This window comes from Lathamus discolor, chromosome 10 (genome assembly GCF_037157495.1).
Source record: "Lathamus discolor isolate bLatDis1 chromosome 10, bLatDis1.hap1, whole genome shotgun sequence".
NCBI lineage: Eukaryota > Metazoa > Chordata > Aves > Psittaciformes > Psittacidae > Lathamus > Lathamus discolor.
In genome coordinates this window covers 16,012,469-16,037,141 of record NC_088893.1, presented here as the reverse complement: position 1 = coordinate 16,037,141, position 24,673 = coordinate 16,012,469, and the positions used below count along the sequence as shown (strand labels likewise).

The 24,673-nt window shown below is 45.2% G+C and overlaps 1 protein-coding gene across 1 annotated transcript in view; it reads right to left on the bottom strand.

The window, feature by feature from the left end:
- Positions 1 to 22,017, bottom strand: part of ADAMTS2 (ADAM metallopeptidase with thrombospondin type 1 motif 2) — a 177,728-nt gene extending 155,711 nt beyond the window's left edge. The window contains exons 1-2 of the mRNA XM_065690392.1: positions 21,854 to 22,017; positions 20,582 to 20,943 (exon numbers count right to left, since the gene is read on the bottom strand). Coding sequence (XP_065546464.1) covers positions 20,582 to 20,943; positions 21,854 to 21,941 — 450 coding nt within the window. The 5' untranslated portion in view covers positions 21,942 to 22,017. The remainder of the gene's footprint in view (positions 1 to 20,581; positions 20,944 to 21,853) is intronic.
- Positions 22,018 to 24,673: the final 2,656 nt, after the last annotated feature.

The window sequence follows — 24,673 nt, the reverse complement described above, 5'->3', positions numbered from 1 at the left end:
AGTATTGTGGTGGGTTGACCCTAGCTGGAAGCCAAGTGCCCACCAAAGCCATTCCATCACACTCCTCCTGAGCTGGACAGGGGAGAGAAAATATGACAAAAGGCTCAAGGGTGAAGATAAGGACACTGTGTTTTGCCAACACACATAAAACAGGGGAAATTAGTTTAATTTATTACCAGTCAAATCAGAGCAGGAGAACAAGAAATAAAAACAAATCTTAGAAACACTTTACCCCAACCCCTCCCTTCTTCCTGGGCTCAACCTCACTCACAGTCTTCTCTACCTCCTCCCCTCCAGCAGTGCGTGGGGATGGGGAACGTGGTCAGTTCATCACACGTTGTCTCTGCTGCTCCTTCCCCCTCACAGGGGAGGACTCCTCATATTCATTCCCTGCTCTATTACGGGGTCTCTCCCATGAGAGACACTCCTTCACGGACTTCTCCAACATGAGTCTTTCCCGTGAGCTGCAGTTGTTTATTAACTGCCCCAGTGTGGGTCCCCTGCGGGGTCACAACTTCCTTCAGACATCCCCCTGCTGCGGCGTGGGGTCCTCCATGGGCTATAGGTGGATATCTGCTCCACCTCTGACATTGGCTATGTTGGACATAGGGGAAGCTTCAAGCAGCTTCTCACAAAAGCCACCCCCGTAGTGCCCCCCCTGCTACCAAAACCTTGCCACGCAAACCCGATACAAGTATCTTCTGTTTGGAACAAATAGAGCTATCCTTCAGGATGGTGTCTGTATAAATACTACAGTAAGTGACAACTGATGTTAAGATAAGCTTTAAAAAGAGATCAATAGGCATTTTTTATTAGTCACATTTTTGGCAGCTTGCCTTTATCTACAAATACATATTTGAGAAGCTCAAATCAGCAGCCAAGCCATGCTACATACAGAAAAAGGAAGATAGTAAAAGCACATCTCATAGAATTATATAGTGTTTTCTCCTACCTATAGGAGAACGTTTTACAATTATGTCTGGCCACTCAGACTAATTGTTCTTTACTGCTCACTGGAATACCATTCTTTCTAGTCCTTCCTACCTGACGAGGTCTTTTCTGTCCCCCTTTCTCACCTCTTCTATTTCACTGTTTTGCAAATACACTATCAGTTGTATTAGACTGCACATCAACTGGAAAGCGTTCACCATTCACTGGGTTTAAAGCAAGAAGCAACACAGGAACAGAGAGAGATCTGGTGTACATTACTGTCCAAAGCCTTGTGTGTCCACAGTCAGGAGCAACTTTGCTGAACATGGTACAGTCTGATAAGCAGGCACACCTGAGGAAAGTCGGAGACAGCCCAAAACCACACAGTGCAGAGAATCAGACACAAAACCCACAGACAAACAGCCCTAGGGAAAGACTAGACTTTGAGCTAGCTGTTGGGTGAAGCAGCCTTTGAGCTGAGAGCCGGAATCTGCGTCCCTCTGCATGGGTTCAGCGAAACAGGAGTTCACAGTATCATGGAATCCCAGACTGGTTTGGGTTGAAGGGACCTTAAAGCTCATCCAGTTCCAACCCCTGCCACGGGCAGGGACACCTTCCACTAGAGCAGGATGCTCCAAGGCCCTGTGTCCAACCTGGCCTTGAGCACTGCCAGGGATGGGGCAGCCACAGCTTCTTTGGGCACCCTGTGCCACTGTAAAGTTCTTGTATACACGTAAGTTCTCATATTCTTTGTAAACAAGCTGGAGGTATGAACAATACCTGACTCCATCACCTTTCCCTAACTTCAACTACCTGCAAGAACCCAGGTTTTGGCAAACCTCCCTCAGGTCTGAAGAGGCAGAGGTTTGTGTAAATACTTTATAGTTTAGAATGTCATGTGCTGATGCTGACAAGTTCAAGACAGAAGAAGTTGCTATGGAAACGCACGCTATATTGCCTGGAACATGCGGCAACGTTTTACTTTAGAAACAGGAAAGAAAACTTGGACCAACAATTGCCAAATCAGGTTTTGGGTAGGGGAAAATTAGTTTGTCATTTGCTCTCAGCAGAAATATGTTAATATAGAAACAATGAAGCTAAATGTGATGACAGCATTTACATTATGTTTTGGATTGTTTCCCTTGCCTCAGAACCTCAGAACAAAAAGTAATTGTATATGGAAAGACTTTTCTTTTGAGGTCCATACATAGCAAATCCATCCCTATATTCCCGTGTGCTGCAGTCTCCATTTAATTTTCCTATTAGAAGTGATAAAATCACTCTAATGGATAGTCAGGTTCTTTGAGGAGTTAATCCTGTATCTCCTCTCTAACCTAACTTACCTGTGTGCCTACACCGGCCAACAGAACTAATACAAGAGCAGAACTGATCACTAATGCACCCCTGGACAGTCAAGCTGCTCTTGGTTGCTCTATAAACCCCCTTTTAGTACCTGTTACTGTTGTAAGGAGGCACCTGCCCTTCTGGGCTATGGCTGTGCTGTGGTACCTCTCAATCACCATCTCTTCTGCTTCAGCCCCTGCCCTTATGGGCTACAGCTGTGCTGTGGTACCTCTCAATCACCGTCTCTTCTGCTTCACCCCCTGCCCTCTCAACGAGCACAAGAACAATGTTAAATTCCCCAAACAACAGTTTCACTCTGCAGGCTCCATCAAAAGCCTGATCTAAGGCACAATTCCCACATAGCCATTTCCTCAAAAGAAAAAAGACCGCTCTTTCCGATTCATCTCTCACACATAAAATAAGTACACAGAAGTTTTTTTCTAGACACTTTCTATTAAGCGTCCACTGGATTTGAAGGGGAAGAATTTAAAAGAAGGAGAGGTAGAGTTCTACTTTAGACACTTTCTATTTGGAAGCACGGAAGAAAGTCTGGGTTGCTGATCAGCCCCAAGACTGATCCTTTCATCCTCTCCTGAGTATTCTAGAAAATTCCATTTCACTGGGCATTTATTTGGTTTGGATTTTTGTCACAAAAGTGACAAATCCCCAGGTCTACAATTCAACTTCAATTTATCTCCAACCCGCAGCTGATGAGACCTTCGTGATTTTTGCAAGCAGAAGGCCAAGATATGCTTGTAAACACAGCAGACGGAATTACAGTATCACCGTGTCAATATCAACCTTTTTGACTGATAACTTTAATAAAACTATAAAACAAATTGCAAATGCTGTTTCTTCATAAGTACCTGAGCAGCAAAGGCGTGAATAACCTTTTCGATAACTACATTTAAGAGAGAGGATGTTTAGTAGACTCTAGCAAGCCTGAAGACTAACATCTGAAATGGCAATAACCCTGTGAACTGGCATGGGAGCACTACCCCTCACTGTCACTGCATCAGCAGGCAAACAATGCCAGAAAGGTGCTTTTAGCAAATTTCTCGTTTAGGGTTGTATTTTCAAAGATGCTGAAGGAGAACTGACACCCAGACACAGATGGGCACCTGGTGTCCTCAGCGCTCACACGCTTACAGTTGATTTCCACACATCCCACTTGTTTCAAATGTGGGGGTTCCAGCCATCCCACTGCCATAAGGAAACTCCGTAACTGCTCTTTGTGAGTGCTGACCTGGGTCTCACCAGTGCTGTAGCTACTGAATTCGAGGGCGACTGCTGCCCCCCAGGCAAAGCGGATCACAGCAAAAGGAAGGACGAACAGCATTTCTGAGGTTTAAATGCCAGACCACTTCTGCATCCATCCAGCAGCACATATAAATTCATTTATTACTGTATGTTTAACCTGTCTGTACATGATTGATTCTGTGGTTAGTTCCATAATAGCATATTTTAAAAATATTATTATTAGTTTCAAATGTAACCCACTTTTTATGTGGACCTTCCAGATGTGTAGTATAGGCACTTTTCCCCTTACCTTCTATTTATAGCATCAGTAACACTGAAAAACTGTTTCTCTTTTCTTTGGAATGTAGAAACTCTGTGTTCCTTAAAAACCTTACAAGAATATTTAAGCCAAGTGCAGATCATTAGCACTTGAGTTCTATATTGTTTAAAGCCAGTTTTTAACTTCTTCACACCTCACTCCCCTTTTTTTTTTTTCTCATTATTAGCTTCATTGAATAAATGTGTCTATATTGTAACTAAGGAGGACAAAAGTAAGGATCTTTATAAGTTCAGTTCCCTTGAAAATCCACAGTATCTATTTCAAAAGGACTGAAGCTCATCTGTAAAGATATTGAGACTTTGGCTACAGTTCACTCAACCTCACAGGGTTCATCACAACAGTATTTGGCTCTCCTCTCTTCTCTTTTCTTCACTGCTAATGGACACTTTACTATTTAATTACTGCACCATGATCCAAACCCCATCAAAGTCAATAAAACTCTTTTCATTTATGTTAATGGGCTTTGGACCAACTCCTGAATTATTACCAGAATCAAATAAAACACCCTTAGGAAAAGAATAGATACCAAGCTTACATTTTAGAGTACAACCTCAAAACCCTCCTCAGGTTTTTACTCACTTTAAAGCAAACTGAACATCTTACACACGCAGTGAACACCGCTTTTTTGCCAGTCTGATTAAAGTGTCAGAAGGAATCCAAATGTATGCATCGCTGCCCATGAGAAATCTCCCCATGATAAGGACAGCAAAAGGTTACATCTTCCTGAAGCTATTCCTGAGGCTCCTACATTGTGCAAGTACGGGAGGGTTTACCCTGTGGGAGGAGAGATGTGGCAATACAAGATCCTGCCTCGGGACGCTCGCTATTTCCCTGGCACCACCTTAGCTGTGCCGACACAACTGTATGCTGGGGTGCCCTGAAGAAAGCTTCACCATGATTAACCCATTAAGGCTGTTTGGCCAGACAACACCAAAGCCTGCCCAAGCGACATTAAGACAGTCAGTGCCCAGCTGAAGAAAGCTCCATTCAGTGGAGCATACCAGATCGTATGTATGAAGCTAAACTTCCTACTACTTTAATCAAATTAGCTGGAGAAAGCACCAGCTATTTGTGTTGTAGAGAGCAGTGAGGAGACCTTCTGCTCCTGGACTATACCCTAGATGCTGCAGAAATTAATGAACCACAAAGCAAGCAAGATGATGCTACGTAAACAGGGTTATTAAACCTTCCCCTGATACTTCTGACCCATTTTGGCAACACTGAGCAGGTGACACAAAGCCACTGCATCGTTTCTTGCATAGCAGCATGCATTATTTGACTGGCACATTCCCTGTTATAGCTTTTTGTGAAGTTTGACCACAGAAATCACATTCCACCAGTGCTGCCTCAGCAGCAGAGCCACAGAATACAGTTTAAATTCCTAAAAGCCCAAACAAAAGAACCAAACCTGCACGGGGGTTTGGACGGGGTTTCTTTAGCTCACACTAATCCATCCTGGCAGCACTGTAGGCTGGGAAACAACTTTCCTTGAAAAGAGCTTTGGCAGAATATGAATAGAGAAGGAAGATTCAGGATGAGGATGAGAGGTGCTTCAGTCCCTCCTGGGCTGGAGCTATGAACCCTTCCCATGGAATCAATCACAGCAGCTCTGGAGGGGACTGCCCTGCAGCACAGGAGACACACTGGTGATGTGCACACGTGTCTCCAGCTCTCTGCTCCCATCTGCCCAATGCCCTGGGCAGCCCTGGCTCACCTCATACCGACACATGTACTGGTTGGTGAGATGCAAGAAGTTCAGTGTGCTCTCAGATGGAGTCAGTGTTCCAGCCCTGCCCTGCAGAATAGCACTGAGGATAAATGGGGACATCACTTCTTGCTTTATTCTCCCTTCTGGAGGTACTTGTTAAAGAAGAATATTCACTGAACAAAGATTTTGTTGTGAATAGCCAAGAAATACAGTGTTTCCTGCTCATTCCTATTGCATGGGCTGCTCATAAGCTATTCTCATCACCTCAGCACTCCAGTGCCAGGGCTCACTGATCAGATGGCTCTAGCCGCTCTTTCTTTTGGCCTCTTTTCTGACCCATCCCTTCCTCTCCCCCAGGTCGCACACAGACACAGTCATCTCGCTGCTCTCAACACTGCTCTCCTCCGCAGGAACCACAGCGCATTCTTCTCCAGTGAAAGCGGTCTTTCCAGCTGATGAAAAGGAGAGCAGCGCTGCCCACCAGCCCATGAGCAGCCTGTGGGGAGGTAGACTTCCAAACCATCCGTGTGGCTTTGGAACTTGACCCCGTTAACTGTGGTGGAACGCATTAACCACCTCTTGGCAGCAATTTCAAAGATGGCCAATTGCTCCACATTCCTCAGCAAAGGAGTGATGTTGACATGGTCCCTGGCTCCGTGAAGGTGAGGAGTAAGAACCTACAGGCTCACTATCACCTAGACCAGGCTTCAGGGAGGGCAGCATCACAAGGAGAAAGCTGATCTTTAAAGCACCTCAGGATCTGTCCCCAGTAGCATAGCTCACTAAGCGGCCTCTCTAGATAAGGTTCTGCCTGTGATTCGGCCTTTTTAATTGAGAATGTGATGTCCTAACATCAAAATAAAGAATAAACTTAAGGAGTTAGTAGACTGCTTTCAGATGTCATCATTGCATTACGTCAAAGCAATGGACTCAGTGGCACAGAAGAGATATATGGAGGATTAAATTTGACATGATAGGTCTCTGATGTCAGTGAAAAGTGATCTTAATATAAACAAATACAGACTGAAAAGAGAAACAACCGTTTCCCACAGTAGGATAGCTAGAATGTACTGCAGGACTCGCAGGCAGTGATTCAATACTCCAAAATTATATCCTTGGGTTAAAGACTGTATGGAGCTCATTCTGGAAGTGCTCTATAAAAGTGTTACCTAGGCACAAACATTTCTTAGTCAAAGCAAACACCTCTTTCCATCACTACAAAGGAACACAAAATTGCCAGAAGCAACTAAACCCTTCGAAGACCCGAGTATATCCATCACGGACCAATTTCACACTGCTAACACTCTATTTATTCAATAGTTTTGCCAGTGGTGTCATGATTTCTTCAGGCTTGCATGATAACACAAGAATGTCACACAGATCACATCAGAATGGTAATTCAGAGACAGGAGGCCATGAGGCCCTCAGCGAGCCTACACTCTGCATGAGAACAAGTGGCTCCCACAGCTGTGGCTTTAACCCATCTGCCCATTTGGGACTGAGAAAGGCTCCAGGATCCCTGGTCCCCTCTTCCAATGCATTATGCTATTTCCAAACAAATACTGAATACATTACTTAACAAAATCTCATGTGAACAGCACATACACATTCCCAGATCTTATGTGTCCTCCTGCCTCCAAAAACGAGTGTATCTCCCTGCAAACTATGGTAGCCTGTATTCCAGACTGTCAGAGGAGGCCATGTCACCAGAAGAGTGTGAAAACATCTAATTACATAAGGCCAGGTCCTCAGCTAATGCCAAGTGACAGAGCTCCCAGAAATCCATGGAGACACGATGGTGCAGATTAGCAGAGGTTTGGCTCATAATAATTGAATAGACCCAACTTCTCATTTTCCCATCTAGTGACAGATTGTTGGAAACCTGACCACCAGAATCTCAGAGGGCAATGGGGAGTCGAAAGGAGATTGCATCAGAGAAAATAACCTCCAGTTTGGCTGAAAGCATATTTACAATCCAGGAGTTTCAATTAGCTGTTGCTGAGTTATCGCAAAAGTCTGTGGAACAGATGTGCAATTAGAATTTTTCTCATGTTGCTCTCTCTTATGACTTGGGTTTTTTTGTTGGGGGGTTGTATTTGGCATTTGGGAGGGTGCTTTTGCAAGTGATGCTAGTTTTACTGAGGTCAGAGCGAGTATCTCAGGCAGAGAAAGCTCTTCCCACCACTACATTTCCAGTGGAGCAGAAGCAAGGAGGGGCAGTCTCAGAAAGCAGGAAAATTCTTCTCCTTCCTGGCCCCATCTTCACAGGAAGGAGGAGAGAGAAGAGCTGTCAAAATGAGCCTGCAAATTCAAGGCAGCTGGAATTGCCTCATCCTCCTGGCATGGACAAGAGGAGGGTTTCTCCTGATCCCTCCCCCTTGCTTAATGCATCACCTCTTCTGTGGTGGGGATGTGGTGTGAGGCAGAAGAGGAAGAAGGTTTAGCAGAGCTATTTCAGTTTTAGGAGCATGCAGTTCTGTCTTGTTCCATCCAGCATACAGGATATAAACAGCAATGGGAAAAGCTGCATTTGAGCCTCTTTGTACTCACCTCCCTCCCCAACACCACACACCAGGGACAGAGAACAAGGTGAAAGACAAGGTCAGGATGTGGAATACTCCATGGCCTGCTTTTTGTCCCAGATTCTTTGCTAATCAAGCTGCCTATACAAAGCCAAATGAAGCCAGTGAAACTAAACACACCCTCTTCAACAGCTCTGGAACAAACCCAAAGCTCAGCTACTTGCTATGGACCTTCCTGACCCTTATGCAAAATGATGCTGGACCATGACACAAACATTGACATCGATCTACTCGTTCTGTCTGATTCTCTGTTTAGATGAATGTACTATATTTTCGTAGGTTCAGCATTTTTATTCCATGTTATAAGTTATGTATGACTATTGTTGGCTTTGACTGCAGTGAACTAACACCTTTATTTTCATAGTAAATTCATTACCCTCTCCTACTGAGGAGTTTAACTGAATTCAAAATATTTCTTTCCTTGGCTATAACTTATGAGACTGAGCTTCATATTCCTCTTACAGAGTGGTAAACCAGCCTTTGATTAATCACAGTCCTACACTTAAGTCAGCTTTAATGTGCCATAACTTTGCAAATACAGTATTGACAGATGCCTAGAGGTCATTCCTTTGGGGAATAAATACGTTGGTTTACTGATGAATGGTGGATCTGCCATTATCACAATGAAACATGAAACTATGAGGAAACTCTGATTTCAAGCCTCGTTATAAATCTGAAATCAATCCAAATTCGTCCCTAAAACATCTTCATCCCTAAGCTCTTCATTGGCATTGAACTGAGGTGATGTAAAGTTTGTGCTCTGGGGCCTGGGGGGTTTATTATTCCAGGTAGATAAAAGACTGTGACCTTCGGCAGGCCCACACTGTTGTACAGGGAGGCGTTTTGAGAAGTTTCAGAGCCATATTTTTATCCATTACTTACCTTGTTCAAGTGTATGAAAATTCGTAGACATTTTCAGCCTTGCAAGCTCCAAAGCCTGCCAGCTTCCAATCTAACTCCTGTCACATGAGAGAGTGCTGGCACGTGAAAGCCTCTTGGCCAGCTCAGCTGTCTCCATCATCAGGTAGTGATTTATTTCTCAAAGACTGTTTTTTAAATACATTCTGGTTTGCAGAATGCTTCCCAAACAACATCCCTCACATTCCTTCCACAGCCCCTCTGCCCGAGGAAAGAAAAAAGCCCAGCAATTTTAGCACGCTGAAGAATCAAGAAGTATATATTCTTCTGTGCATGAACTGGACAAACATGATTTACAAAAAAGCTATGATTTAAACCAAATAAAGCCACGATTAAAACAGTAACCACAGCCTGTGCTGCCACCTATCCTTAGTTAATCTCTGCATTTTCTGCATGCTCTTTTTCCACCTCGGAGTGATGAGCTCTGCCCTTCACCTGATGTAACAACCATGGACATCGGTCCTTGACCCAGCCTGAGGAGCCACACACTTGACCATGGGAGAACTTGCAAGATGCATCTGCATAGGGCAGGTATTGGATGTCAGTTCTGTCTTTTACACATAGGGGGAAGTATCAGCAAAATTAACAAGTCTTTGGAGTAAAACTTGTGCTTTCCCCTTCTCCTTTCCAAATTCTGTAATTTTACTATATTTGTATTAAAATGTAAATGTTTTTTTACTATGTTCAGCTCTTGAAATACTTTTACTCCCAAGAAAACAAGCCTTTTCTTTCCTGTTGGACTGTAGTGACAGGACAAGGGGTAACGGGTTAAAACTTAAACAGGGGAAGTTTAGATTGGATCTAAGGAGGAAATTCTTTCCTGTTAGGGTGCTGAGGCACTGGAATGGGTTGCCCAGGGAGGTTGTGAGTGCTCCATCCCTGGCAGTGTTCAAGGCCAGGCTGGATGAAGCCTTGCGTGGGATGGTTTAGAGTGAGGTGTCCCTGCCCATGGCAGGGGGGTTGGAACTGGATGATCTTGAGGTCCTTTCCAACCCTAACTATTCTGTGATTCTATGATTCTATGACATATTATTTTGACTTTCTCCATCCTGTACTGTACGATATTCATGATATCACGGCAAAAAAAGCCCATGTTCAGAAGCACAACTTGAAAAAGAAACCTCTCTTGTAGGGTGCAATAGTAGCAGTGAATCTGCAGTCCCTGTCCTGCACAGTGCTAAGGGGCCTTTGGGTGGGTTTGCCTGAGGGGGCTAATACGTGCCCAGAGCTCCACTACCTGCAACCCAGCAGCTCCACAGTAGGAGGAGGAGGTATGAAAGAACTACCCAGAGACAGAGGGAAGCAGGCACACCACCAGCCTGAGAGGCTTCTGCAGGAACATCCTGTATTGGATACAAAATGCAATCACTGCCATTTCATGGGCTGCTTCCTGTAAGAACTGGAATTAATGGGGTAAAAGCAAAGAGGTGAGGAAGAGCTGCTGGCAAGCCAGCTGGTCAGTCATGCAGGTTCTTCTCCACACATCTTCTTCATCATTCTTACAGAGGTGGTAAATCAGAAAACACTTTAATAAAGGCTTAAAGACTCAGGGCCTACATCAAGATATGGCACTGTGCCGTCCTAAAACCTCAGAAAGATATTGTGCTTTTATGTCTTCTAAAGACCAGTTTAAATGTTGACCATATGCCAGGTACTTCTAGTTTTCTTCCTTCAAAGATCTTGTAGAAATAATTCATCTTCATTAAAGGGCAGTAACAGCAGCAACCTATAGTCAATACACTTAGTGAAGAGGAATAACTTAAATGCATTAACTTAGCTTCATCTAGTTACAGGTAGAAGGAGCTCTTCCTATCCACAAAGATACCAATGATATCCACTGACTCTCATCAAAGGATTAGCAGGTTTCATACTTAATTTCAGTAGCAAATAGATTTCAATCTGTCCCCGGAGGTCCACCGGGGTAGAGGTTAAATGCTGGGAAAAGGTGGTCTGACCATATAATGAAATTCAAACACAGAGATGCCAACTATAGGAACTGTTAAAGGGAAAGACAGCAGGAAGGTAGTTCAAGTAGCTTTATTTACAGCTCACCACGTCAAAAGAATAGTGATGATATTGTACTTTGCAGGTGTAAGAGTCAGAAAGTACCACAGACACTGGGTAATTTCTACCTCTGAATTCCCCATGGAAAGCTGCACAAGTGAAGAATTTATTCTATTTATTTCTTTTTGAAGATAAAGGTCACAAGTGCAGCAATAAAGAGGCAAAATATTAAGTTTGACATAAAGCAATATAAAGGGAATAAGAAAGAATATAAATCTGAAAAGAACACTGATGAAATATTACACACTTAGGATACCAAGACCAAAGAGCAACAGGAAGTTATACAAACGGGACTTCAATTTTAGCAAGGCAAAGTTTTGGAAAGCAAACAGATGAGTAGATACAGTCCTAGAAGGGACATGAAGGAAGGCAAAGAAAAGCAAGTGTATAAGTTATTGGTCAGGTCAGGTTCTCTGTGGGATCAGAGAGGCTAAAATGATACTGAGGTTACCATGTTCACTGCATGAGCCCACATAACACACCAGCAGACAAGCTCTCTCAGAAGCACACACAGCACAGGAGAGATCCCGTCTCTTGCTTTGCTTGTACCATTCAGCATCTTGCATTTCCCTCCCTCTGCTTCTCTCACCCTCCCTTCCACTATCAGAACATCTCTTCTCCTCACAGCAGCAAACCCCACTCCTTTCTCTGATCCCATCACACTCTCCTCCAATGGAGATGGAATTTCATTGTGAAGTACAAAAAGAATCGGGCAGAGCTACAAAGTAGAAAGCCACCATCCACTGAGCAGAACAAAAAGGTTGTCCAAAGCTGCAGTTCCAACTCCTGATGCTCAAAGGCACAAGTCAAGCTCCCTTAAATAGACCCATTTCACAACCATGAGAATAAGGATGTGATTTTACAATACGGCTTGAGTCTACGTTTCTGAAGGAGCAATATCACTTTTCTCCTCCAGCCCAGCTGAGGGTATTCCCACTTTCATCCCTTTGCCTATAAAAAGTTCATCTCATCCCACAGAGAGCCAGTTCAAGCAGATAAACTGGCAGGCAACAGCTCAGGCTGCTGTGAAGGAAGTTGTGACTGCTCCATCCCTGGCAGTGCTCAAGGCCAGGTTGGATGGGGCTTGGAGCAACCTGGTCTAGTGGAAGGTGTCCCTGCCTGTGGCAGGGGTTGGAACTGGATGATCGTGAGGTCCCTTCCAACCCAAACCATTCCAAGATTCTCTGATTCTATAAATTCACTGGTCTGGCCGCTCATCCACTGGGTTAACATAAGACAAGCAGGGTGCTGGAGCAGGGAGGAATGGGAGCACACAAGAAGAAGCAGCCAAGGGAACAGGATTACTCCTCTCAGCAGCCATGAGGTGTTAAGAGAGACTCATTTGTACTCTAAAGCACCTTCAAATGGACATACTTGGGATGATTTTCACTGACCTGGTGATTTCTGACACTTCAAGAAACACAACTTGCTTCCTTGAGGGAAACTCTTACTTAAAAATACCTACTTGAAACAGAAAATAGTGACTTTGAAGAAAAAGTTAAAAAAAAAATGCTGAGATTCACACTTACGACTCCAGGACCTCCAGATCAGAGGAAAGTACCAAACATTTTGAGAGCTGGGAGTAACTCAGAAGATCTATAGCTGAAACTGTGATTTAGATATGAGGAAGCAACACGCTCTTTAGCACTTGAAGGGGACACTCTTCTTTTCAATGTTACAGTTTAATAGAACAATGCTGAAAATAGCACGTGAAATGTGGGCCTTTCATTCTGCAGACTATTAAAACTGGGAACCCGCTGTGTCAAGTCTCTGCAAACAAAGATGAATTTAAAACACGCACAGATAAAGGGGCTAAAGAAACCAGATGTGATGTGATAAAGAACTTACTGGAACTTTGGAAGAAGGAAAGCAATAGAGGGAGAAGATGATCTGAAAAAGGGGGTGTGCACATTGGAGCTGCTCATGGGAAGCACATGCAAGATCATGAAGCCCCTACAAGAGAGTGAAGAGGCGCTCCCCGATTCTCTGTTTTAATCAGACCCAGAATGAGAAATGTCCTAGTGTGCAATTAAGCAATGGTATGACCTGCTGACCAAACAACAGTCACCACCAATAAAAAAGGGCTCAGAAGCAGGTCAAATAAAATACTAGTGCGATTTGTGGAGCATGGGCCCGCTCCATGCAGCAGGTGGAATTCGGAGTGATCCAAAGAACTGTTTTCCCACCTTCTGTAGCAAAATGTCAATAACTCACAACGTGGGAATGCTTTACCATTTGCAGGAATGTGTGCTGTTAAATTCTCAGGGAACGCTGGATCACCTTGCTGCACCAGGAGGAAGCAGTGAGCTGGTAGCTCAGTAAGATATGAGCATCTTTTGAGGGACACCTCTAGGAGCTGAAAAGGGACAGACTTCTCAGAATAGATGTGCTGCTTACCTCAGAAAGTGATTATGACCTTATCAGAATTAGTTGCTATATTTGGATCTTCCAAGATGGAAAGTAGAAGGAGCCATTAGGTATGTTTTCTTGGGTGTATATGGTTTAATATTCTGGTTGGAAAACTAGTTCTTGTGTGGTCAAAAAGAATAGTACAGCTGAGATACTACTACAATGAGGACAAGGCAACACAAGGTCAACTAGAACATAAGGAAATGCCTATCTTTTATCCAAAGGCCTACAACATACCATAAAGATAGCAGTTCTGATTGCCTGAGGATATTCTGTCCAGATGGTGTCCACCTGTATGATGTAGGAAATTACTTACTCTGCTGTCTGATTAAATGTAGGTGAGATGATCCATGCACTGAAGATGCAAAGAAAAAACAACAGTACTCACTGATGACAGAGTTTCTTTTAAGGACAGCAAAATGAGGATAATTTACTCTACTTAGAGGCTGAATCATAGTGTTTACACTCTCTCTGTTTCATACCACAACTTGTAAAAGGGAAAGTCCCTGCAGTTTACACAGCAGAAGGGGCTGTCCAACCAGGCTAGTGCTGCCCAGGGACATGAACAACAGGAACCCAGAGAATGGGTTATGAAGCAAAGTCTCTGTCTTGCAAAAGTATATTAATATGCCTGAGTGCCGGGCATCAAAAGAGCTCCATCTCTTTCTGTCAGGCAATGCAGGTCTTTTATAAGTGTTGTCCTGGGTTCAGCAGTAGCAGTCAGGTTTTCTCCTTCTTAGTAGCTGGTGCAGCGCTGTGTTTTGACTTTCAGCCTGGGCAGAGAGCTGATAACACCGATTGTTTCTAATTGTTGTTAAGTAATGTTTATTCTGGCCAAGGACTTTGTGAGCCTCATGCTCTGCTGGGGACGAGGGGAGGCTGGGAGGAAGCAGAGACAGGACACCTGACCCAAGCTAGCCAAAGAGGTATTCCATACCACAGCACATCATGCCCAGGATGTAACGGAGAGTTACCCGGAAGAGCACGGGCTCTCTTCGGGGGGGTTGAACTCGTTCAGCGGTAGCACTGTATTCTCTTCTCTTGTTATTTTCTCTTATCATTATTATCATTGGTGGTAGCAGCAGTGATTTGTGTTAGTTACTGGGCTGTTCTTATCTCAGCCCGTGGAGTTACGTTCTCTTGATTCTCCTCCCTATCCCTCCGGGAGTGGGGAGGAGGAGAAAGGAAGGAAAGAAAGAGGGAGAAAAGGCAGGGGGGGTGAGTGAATGAGCTGTGTGGCTGGGTTTAAACCACGACAAGTGTGTATGTGCGGTCCAGCTCTGATTGTACTAAATTGCACATACATGCTTAGGTTAAACATACAGAGACCCCAGCTGAATTCAAAGGACTATATGGGTTAATGGAGACCCCACTTTGACCATGTGCAGGGGAAGAGCTGCTGTTTTCTTAGAGATAATGGCTTTTAAATTGTGTTCTATATTCTGCCACAGGAATTACTGGCATTTCTTCTGCCACTCTATTATAGTTCTACGTGTCCAAAAAGCAAAAAGCTCACAGTGGTTTTTGTCATGGCACAAAAAACAGATGGCAACTTTGGTTTGGTTTGGTTTTAATTTGAAGAGAAAAGGCTCCCAAATGAAGAGATTATATATGCCAAATTTTAATCCACTAAAAAGGGATGCAAGCCCATCATAATGTAAAGGCTAAGAACTTAGCCTACAAAAAAGAATTACTGGAATTATTTGTAGCAGGCATCTGTTTTAACTGTCAGGCACCCGACCTGACCAGACTTTGAAGACAATATTGTGCTACCTTGAGTTCTGCTTTTTTGCTACATCACAAACCAGTGTAATCCAAAAACCAGATAAAACTGAAACACAACTAAATTGTAAATCCATATGAAAGCAGGAGATGGATGTCTAAAAGCAAAAATAATACAGTTATATAAGCATGTTTGTCTTCTCCTGGCATATTCATTGTGAGTAGAACCTTCACCCTCTTACCCAGGTAAATTCCATGACCTACCTAAGGTAAGTTCAATTCAACTTCAGCCCTGTGGCCAGTTTCAAGGGAGCATCTCTGTCAGAAAGGTATTTAAGAATATAACCTTAAAACTCACTGATTTCAAAGAGCTCAGGCTCATGCTCACAGTGAAGCAAGATTACACTAAGCAAGGCCAGATTTCATAAGGTGTCTAAATGTCTTCGGGAATGCAGGGAACATGGCAGGAAGGAGGAGGGGATATTCCCCCAGGAAAGAGAGGTGGGCATTTCACCTGGGTAGCTGGAATTGCTCTTAGGAAACACCACTGACTGAATCGGGAATCCACATTTACAATTCACAGGCTTTATGAATACACCCCTGCAAATTAAAGACTGCAAAAAATCAAATTATTCCATTATTTGATTTTAAAAACAGTAACTAAAATAGGAATAATACAAATAACAGATGACACAGTCTTGGGACAACTGACATGCACTTCCATTGACAGCACCAAAGCACCAGTCAACTCAAGATTCATGACTGGCCAGTAAAGCAAATGGATCACCACAAACCCACCCAAGTCAGCCCACTACTATGGTTCCTGTCAGTATTGGGCACGAGTCTACAAAGCACTGCTGGCGGCCCGAGCATTTCTAGAAGAAATAGCATCTGGGCAAGCAGCCAGGCACCAGGCTTCTCTCCAATGGTTTGTGAGGGCTGTTACAGCACACAGTAAAGACTGAGATGTTGTACAGCAAACCCTGCCTGTTTCATCACATAAGAAGAAACACTTATGTCCATTGTACTGGTGAGGTGACTATGGCTTGGTACCCCCAGACATGCAAGACAGTGCCATAAGAAAACATACAGCCACAGATGTCCTGAATAATAGAAAGTAAGCTATTAAAATCATAGAATTTATATATGACTACTTGTAGTAACTTTCCATTTTAATGACAATATAGTGACATTTTTTGACAGCTGATATTTTAACTTTTAAAAAAGGAAGAGGATTATAGTAATGAAGCAGAGCTGAAACATTGTGTTGTTACTGAAACTGCTGTTCCTCTCTTTGCTTCTCTGGGTGACAGATCATGCAGATTCTTACATGGAGCTGTGATCCTCTGTCCTTTAGGATCCTGTCAGTAAGCCTGACTCTGAACTGCAGCCTAGTTTAATCATGTGCTCATTATCCATACCAGATGTGGTGCTGATACTGTGTTTCTCCTGTATCTGCTTGTGTTTAATCACACATTCATTCTAGCCCACAAACAATGAATATTGTGAGGAGAGTGGGAGAGAGTTTCTATCTCTGAAGTTCCACAACCAAATACTGCCATTCTGTCAACCTGAAGAAGACATTTCTGGCACATCTGACGCACGCACTGCAGTGGTATTTATCACAATAAGAAATCGAGGCACACAAAGACTTATTCTACCATAGTATGTTCATCTGCTGGGGTGAAGAAGGAGCTGCCATAGTTCAGGCAATAATCTGGAAGGACTCCCACAATCCTATTTTTTATAAGTTCATGGCATTTTCACAGCCTCCAACCACTTCTCCTTTATAGCTAACCTTAGAGAGGACAGCCAGGCCCCTCATCCTCCAACTGTGCCCACAAGTAAGGCTCTGGCCAAGGACCAAGAACATACTCAAAGTGTAATACACTCCACAACAGGCAGCAGGCCACAGGCAGCTGATCATGTGGGCTCTGCCACTCTGTGGAAAATGAGTTTGATGCTATCATGCCAACCACAGTGATACCAAGTTGTCCAGAGTGGTTTTATCTGAAGTGGGAAAGCTTTACAAAACTTTGGTTTTAATATGGTAAAAATCACATTCATGACTCAAGAGAGCTGTTGAAAATAGCTATTGATTAGCTTCAACTTTCCAATGATCTGTAAAGACCCATTTCAGCTCTGAAAACGCACCTCGATTGCATGCTTCAGAATTTCTCTTCATCTGTCTCTGATTTGATTTTTAGATCAATAAAACTGATTCTGTCATTGATTTCTGTTATGGAAAACTGGGAGCGCCCAAACTCCTCAATCAGGGCAGCAGATAATTCTGTACTTGCATTCACTGTACTTTTTCATTTAGAATTAGATTTCAATTAGAATTATTGCATATTAAAAACCTTCACCATTTATAGCACAGTTCAAAATCTGCTTGCAGACCTACTATTTTCATGTAAATGCTTCCAACAACTTCTCCTTTTGGCAATACCAACACCACCAGACAGACTCTTCTCAGACAATAATTGGAAAATAAGACACAGTTGGCAGTAAAGTGCAAACCAAAGGGGATGTTCAGAGGAAATAACATCACAAGTTGGCAATGCGGCAGATGCATTCACTGACTTGAACCAGATTCTGTCAACAGAAGTTTGCAATGTAAAGATCAAACTATGAAACTTCAATTCAAATATTATTTCAGCCCTAATGACTGGATGTAAAAGCCCACCAGAAACACAGACAGATGTCAAATCACCTTCAAAAGCAAGCACTTTGAGAAAATACTAGGAATTACATGAAGCAAGTTTATAACAAACAACTCAACACTTATCAGTTTACAGCTTGGTTATCAGAGAGCTCCATCATCCCTATCTCCAGAGTAACCTAGAAAAGGAGGCAGAAGTACTTGGGCTATGTTAGAACATTGGCCATGGTGTGCATATTGTAGGCAACTGAAAGAAAATCCATGATACTAAGGCATTTCTTCCAAAATAAACTAGGTGTGAAGAAAAAAAGGACACAGAAACCTAGTTGAGAATAGCCTAGTCCATGTCTTCAGGCACATCTAAAATACCAGTATCTCTGAGAATAACACACAGCTCACTGGTCTCTAAGAATGTCTTCCTGCCAATACATTGCTCTAGAAACTCTTCAATACTCTTTGCAAACACCAGAAATAAAAAGGAAAACTAAGGACAGTTAAGTGCAGTATTAACTTTAGAGTGGGTCAGTTGCTCATTATTGCTGTCCATGAACCAGTGGCTTTTAGGAAACCACTGGTATCATTCCTTGGAGTCTGTGTCATTCTATTGATATCTGTTCTAAACTCTCCCGCCCCAAGAAAGAAGGAAGCTGAGATGGAGGGAATGGCTAGAGATGGAACATAGTACCCAAGGGACTGGAGTTCAATTTGTTGTTCCACAATAGATTTACTGCACAATCTCAAGGAAATCATTATGGGGAGATGCTTAGAATTATTGAGGCAATGCTTCCTGCAGGAAAGCTTCAGTGATCTGGGCAAAACCCGACATGTCTCTGCCTTGCAGCATTAACAATGCAGATACACACTGGAGGAAACAGTAGGGCATTTCCAAATGTATTAGCAGAACCACAGAAGTTGTAGTGCCATGCAAGAACCAGTGTGACAGCCAGGTTATTACACAGCGGCTCCTCCACTAGACCAACTCTCCTGCTTCTAATGATAACAAGAGTGCTGGAAAAAGGCAGACACACAGGCTGTGGATACAGGTTGAAAATTGAATTCCTTTGGTAGCTCTCTGGATTCCAGCCATTTATGACTGCTATTGAGTTGAGGCCTGGCTTCATTCCCTTGTATTTGAGAAGTTGCTTACAAATGCAAAACCAGCAGCATTTCATGAACACTTAGTCATTTACACATGCAACATGAGGCACTGACTGTTTAGAGTCTTATCCATACTTTGGCCTTAACTCCTGTTATATTTTATCATAAAACTCTTCTCCAAATATAAGGAGCCGGCTAACACTGGGAAGAAGAAGGAACAAGCCTCCCCACCGCCCTTATAGTCAACAGCTGTGCTGATGAGAGAGCACAAGGCAAGCAGCAGCCATCAACAGGATCTTCCTTCACCATTCAGCACAGATGGACAAGAAAGAAGAGCTTTGGCTCCACCCCAGTTCTGCAATGCCCAGAGCAGGTAAGTCAGACAAAATGATCTGCGCTAGGTATGGGGACAGGAAAGCACTTCTGCTTCCTCCCTAGAGGCAGGTCTGCAGGCTCACACTCTGCTTTCTGAACTGCTCTCCTTCCTCAGTCCTAATGCTCCTCTCGCCCTCAGCCAGCTGTCCACATCAAACAACCGCAGCACCAAAACCTGCTCCTCAAAACACAAATGCATGCAGCTAGGAGAAACCACAGCACAGGAAAGAGTAAGTATTTGATTCCCTTCTATTCTCAGGCAGCCAACACACTATCTCCATACATGTTACCTTCTTGGCACAGCAAATGAACAACTTTCTGCGATTCAGTAAACACAAATACAACTCACACTGGCTTTTTAGGCAGAGAACAGAATGCATTAAAATTAAGTAATCTCAGAATTATGAATTCTAGAGCATATAGTAAGAAAACACTGGCTGGATAAACTGTTCATTAGCAGACATACAGCCCTTTTCTCACTAAAGAAACTGCTGTGCAGTAACCACTGTTCAAACGATGGTATGACAGTTTGGATGTCAGGGACAAGCAGTTGTAACTTGGCTGCTGAACACGCACTCCAGGGCAGAAAGCTGCAGCAAGTTTTAAACACAGAGCCTTGCAAAATGCCTCACAGGGAGCTGCTTTGCTTGTAAAACTCAAACTCTTTTGTGACTTTCCATCAACCACTTGATCGGGCAATGAAACTCACCGAGTGAAAGATCCATGAAAACAGACTCTGAATACATTAGAATTTTCCAGGACAAACCCATTTTTACCTCTCAAATTTGCATCCAGGGGAGCCCAGCCCATTATTTGAGGTTACCTCTTCTAAAACCTGCCTTTGCAAACTGGAAGTGGAAAGTGTAAGAAGCTGCTGAGAACCTGCTATTTCATCCCCTTTCCAAGCATCAGGCACCTCAAGTAACTTCCCCACAAATCAACATAAATCCTGGCTTCAGCTGCTCTGCTCCAGCGTAGCCACCACAGAGCATGTGCTCAAACTTCTAGTGCCACTGTCTGTAAAGAAGTGCCTGGTGCAGCGCAGCTATTCCCACACAAGGGAACATTAGTTAATTTGCATTCACAGTTACCATATGAGGTGTGAGTTTCTGACAGTCCACACATTTTATATTTAAAGGCTGGAGGAAATTAATGTAATTATCTTTGATAGAATGACAAAAGTAACTTACCAGCCCATCGCAATTGCTGATAGCGACTGAAGCATTTGGCAAATCGGTGATATCCCCAACATAGAGGCAATTCCCATAGAGAGGTTCAACGTGAGTCTCGTCGGAGTCCTCCTGCCACTCAACTGTTGCTCCAGGGGCCACGAGCCTGGAGTTTGGCCGCAGCCTGAAGTGAAACTCTCTTCCAAAAACAGTGACATTGTAAAATATTTGCTCATTTGCTGCTTCATGTTGCAAGTCCCCCGTGGCTCTCCTGAAGCGCGCTTTTGGAGGTCCAGACACCAAGTGGGATAGGAACCTGCCTTCTGAATCGGTGCTGGTGGGGATGACAAAGCTGTACTCCTCTATATTCCTCAGAATTGAATCTTTACGGGGAGAAAGCAGGAAAGAGACACTAGAACTAAACATATCCTGATGCCGCGGGATTTTTATTCCATTATTCATTAGCACAGCAGACACTTACATAAGGCAGATGGACACTGCACTCTGCACAGGCACAAGCATGAAGTGTGCAGAGTTCATTCAAACTTGCTTTTTACTCCCCAAAACACCAGACGACAGCGTGACCCTCCCCACCCCGCCGGGACCCCCACTCCTGCCCATGCAACGGGGTCCCACTCCCCTTTGCCCACCCCGCCGGGACCCCGCACCGCTGCCCACCCGGTGGGTGCTCAGGTCGCCCCCCGGGACTTTGGGGCTACCCGGGCGGCCCGCGATGGTGAGAGGACGCTGATGCACTTCGGGACTGCCCGGAGGGGCTGGGGTAGGGGATGGGTTTGCAGGTGGCAAGCCTGCAAGGGAAAGGCGCGTCCCTCGAACTACCCCGGCGCGGCGGGGATGTGTCGGGAGGCGACAGTAACGCCAGGGGCAGCGACCGGCAGCGGGAGCCCCGAGAGTTTGGGACGGCGGCGATGGCCGGGCAGGAGGAGGAGGAGGCGGCAGACGAGCTGCCATGTGCTCCGTCCCGCACGGGGAACTCCAGGCGCCGCGCCCTGCCCGCCAGGACTCGACCCCTCCGCGGGGCAGGCTGCGGTCGCAGCGCTGTCACTGCCGGCGGGGCGCCCGCGTCCCTTCCCCGCCGGCGGCGCCGGGTGCCTCCGTCCCCGTCCCCGCCTGCCGCTTGCAGGAAACAACTGGAAACCCGGCAAAAGTCGCCGCAGAAGAAGTTCAAGGGGAGCGGAAAGCCGCGGGGGGACGAGCCGCCACTTCAGACGGGAGGGCTGCAGGGCACCGGGGCAAAGCCAGCAGCCCAAAGGCGTCTCGGCGGAGACCTACCTCTGTCCCCGGGGCGCCGCAGGGCGCCGGCGGGCAGGGCGAGAGCGCAGCAGAGCAGGACGAGGGCGATGCCCGCGGGAGGGTCCATCGCGGTGGCCCCGGCCCGACGCGGGGGGCCGGTGCCCGGGCTGCCCGCAGCCGGGGCGGGCCAGGCGGCAGCCCCGCTCCGCGCCTCTCCGCGTCGCTCAGCGTTGCCCCGCGCCCCGCCGCCCGCGCATTCGCCCAGCCGCAGCCGCAGCGGCAGTGGCGGCCGCGCTCCCGGCTCGCAGCGAAGCAGAGACACCAGGAGGCGGCGGGGGTATAATACTGGATGCACAGGGCGTGCGGGAGTGAAGTCAGGCTGATTGACAGAGGCGCTGCCACACGGCGCAGCCGGGCCGAGGGGAGCGGGGACCGCCCGCCCCGCCGGGCAGCTCCGGGGACCGCCCGGCCCCGCCGCCAGGCACCCCCTGCCGGGACCCGCCTCTGCGCCGCTCGGGACGGGGCCGGGGAGCGGCTGGGGGCGGCGGACAAAAGCGAATATCACACACACACCCCCCCCCCGCGCCCGGAGCAGGGACAGAGCCCTGGGATCTGGATGCGCGGCCCCGGCGCCAGCCCGGGAATTCACACGGAATTCCCTAGAAAACCCGAGCCCGACGGGACAAACGCTGGGCTCCTCGGGATGAGTTCCCTTGGAGCCTCGGGTTCCCCTTGAACGCAAGAACCCGAATGGGAGAAATGCCACCAACACACGCAAACCGTGACCAGAGACCTTCACCGCACAAAATCAGTGACCCCACACAGCCGTTTCAGAGGAATAACGGGCTATTCACTAGTAAGACCGAAATTACTTGCTGCAAAGCCATCTGAGACTAAATATCTGCAAATGGAGAGAGAGGCCGGGAAAATGAAAGGAATACTATAAATATGATATAGAAGAAGATTTTTTTTTTAATAATTCAATAACCAAGAGCGGCCTTCATGGAAAAAAAAAAAAAAAAAAAAAAAAGAAATCCAAGTTATATTTGTTTCCATATGGCCAGGATAAATGCCATCCTGCTTCTTCCTTTCAGATAATATATGTATTTCCTGAGCTGTTCCATTATCAGGTTTGCAGGTTTCTCCTCCCTTCAGCCTTGCAGAGTCCTCCAGCCCGTCCTGGACACTCGCTGCTCCAAGGCCTCACCCACCACAGGTTGAGCGGAACTGCATCCGCATGGGTTGAACCCTGCTGGAAACCAGCATGTGATGGCTTCCTGCAGGAAGCTGGTCCTCTGCCAAGGAATCTTCCTGGGTATCCTTGACTATTCTTGCTCCTTTATGACAAAGGCCCCAGTTATAACCTTCCATCCCAAGATTATGGACACAAGTGAAGGGTATAGAAGAAAAATAACATTTGGCTAGTACTGCCCACACTGGTGACTGGGTTTTATGGACCTCAGGCCTGATCAGTTAGGGCAGTACGTGATTTTTCTGCTTGCTTAGTTTGTTATTCAGGTTCGGTTTTCCCATTTCTTCAGGTATGAAGATAAAGGTATAAGGATAAAAAGGGAAAGATTATTCTGAATAATGGAGTAGATCAATTTGCACATTACATTCAAGCAGCCCTTTACTTATCTTCTCAAATGACTTCTGTTGGGACTGCTTCCGCACCGGGCTTTCCCAGTTCTTCCTTTTGCTTTGTTTTTCTGTTGGCTCATTTTTTGTTTTGTTTTGTTTGTGAGTCCATATTGAGCAGCTTCTCTTACTTAGAATCTCATATACTTTCATCAGTACACAGCTGGTAAAGTTCCAGCTTCGTTTTTATTGGACTTGTATTTTAAGCTGATGATGTGGCTTTTTAATGTTCCATCCATCCCATCCTGCTGAAATTGAAATAACTTCTGCTCATAAATTTGAAAGGGAGAGGGGTTGGCCCTGAGTTTGAAATCAGACTTTTTATTTGTATCTGATACATCCAGAAAAAGTAAGGAGACAGATTATATTACAGAAACACAAAACAGCCCAGACAATGGTTCTACTAATTAAGATGGATTTTTACTCTTGAAACTATTGGAGATTAGCAAATATGCTTTAATATGGATAACAGCTGCACTGCAGAGTAATGATATAAACAAAAAGCATCAGTAACGGCCTTCATGTAGAAGTTCATTTCTATACAGAAACCAAGTTCCCTGCACACACGTTAGCTTACTACGTGGGGCCAGGACCCCAAAGCTCCTGAAACTCAAGGGGCTCCTGGAGCTGTTTTACAACCTTTAAAATCTTAAACAAAACCAAACTGAGAACAAGTGTCAAACAACAGAGCCAGATCTGCAGCTGGTGAGAGCTGTGCTTCCACTGAACTCACTGGAATAAATCCCGATTCCACTCTGAAGTCAGTAAGAGTTTTGCCATTGACTTCAACAGAGCCAAGATTGCCTGCCACAGATTCACGATGCCAATTTAGACTGACTGAGGATGTGCCCCACAGCACAGCAATGGGCCCATTATGCTGCCAGAGCAAAACTGGATCCATGTTTGATGCTGGGGAGGGGATCCAAAGCATGCCAACCACCACAGAGCCTGAATGAGTGAAATTCAAGATCAGTTCATCCCTCCTTGCTCTTACACCACTACAGCAGAGACATTCAGGGGAACGCCCTCTGCAAGACCAGTTCTTCCCCATTTCCTAAAGTATTTGCCCAGGATTCTTGGCACGGGCAGCCGAGGTGCTGCCTGGTTTCCATGGCAGGGCCTCACCATGGCTGCCTCCAGCAGGACACTCCACTCCACATGGTTTTAGAATAAACTAGGAAAAACTCCACATGGAATGTATGTACTGCTGCATTACTCGGA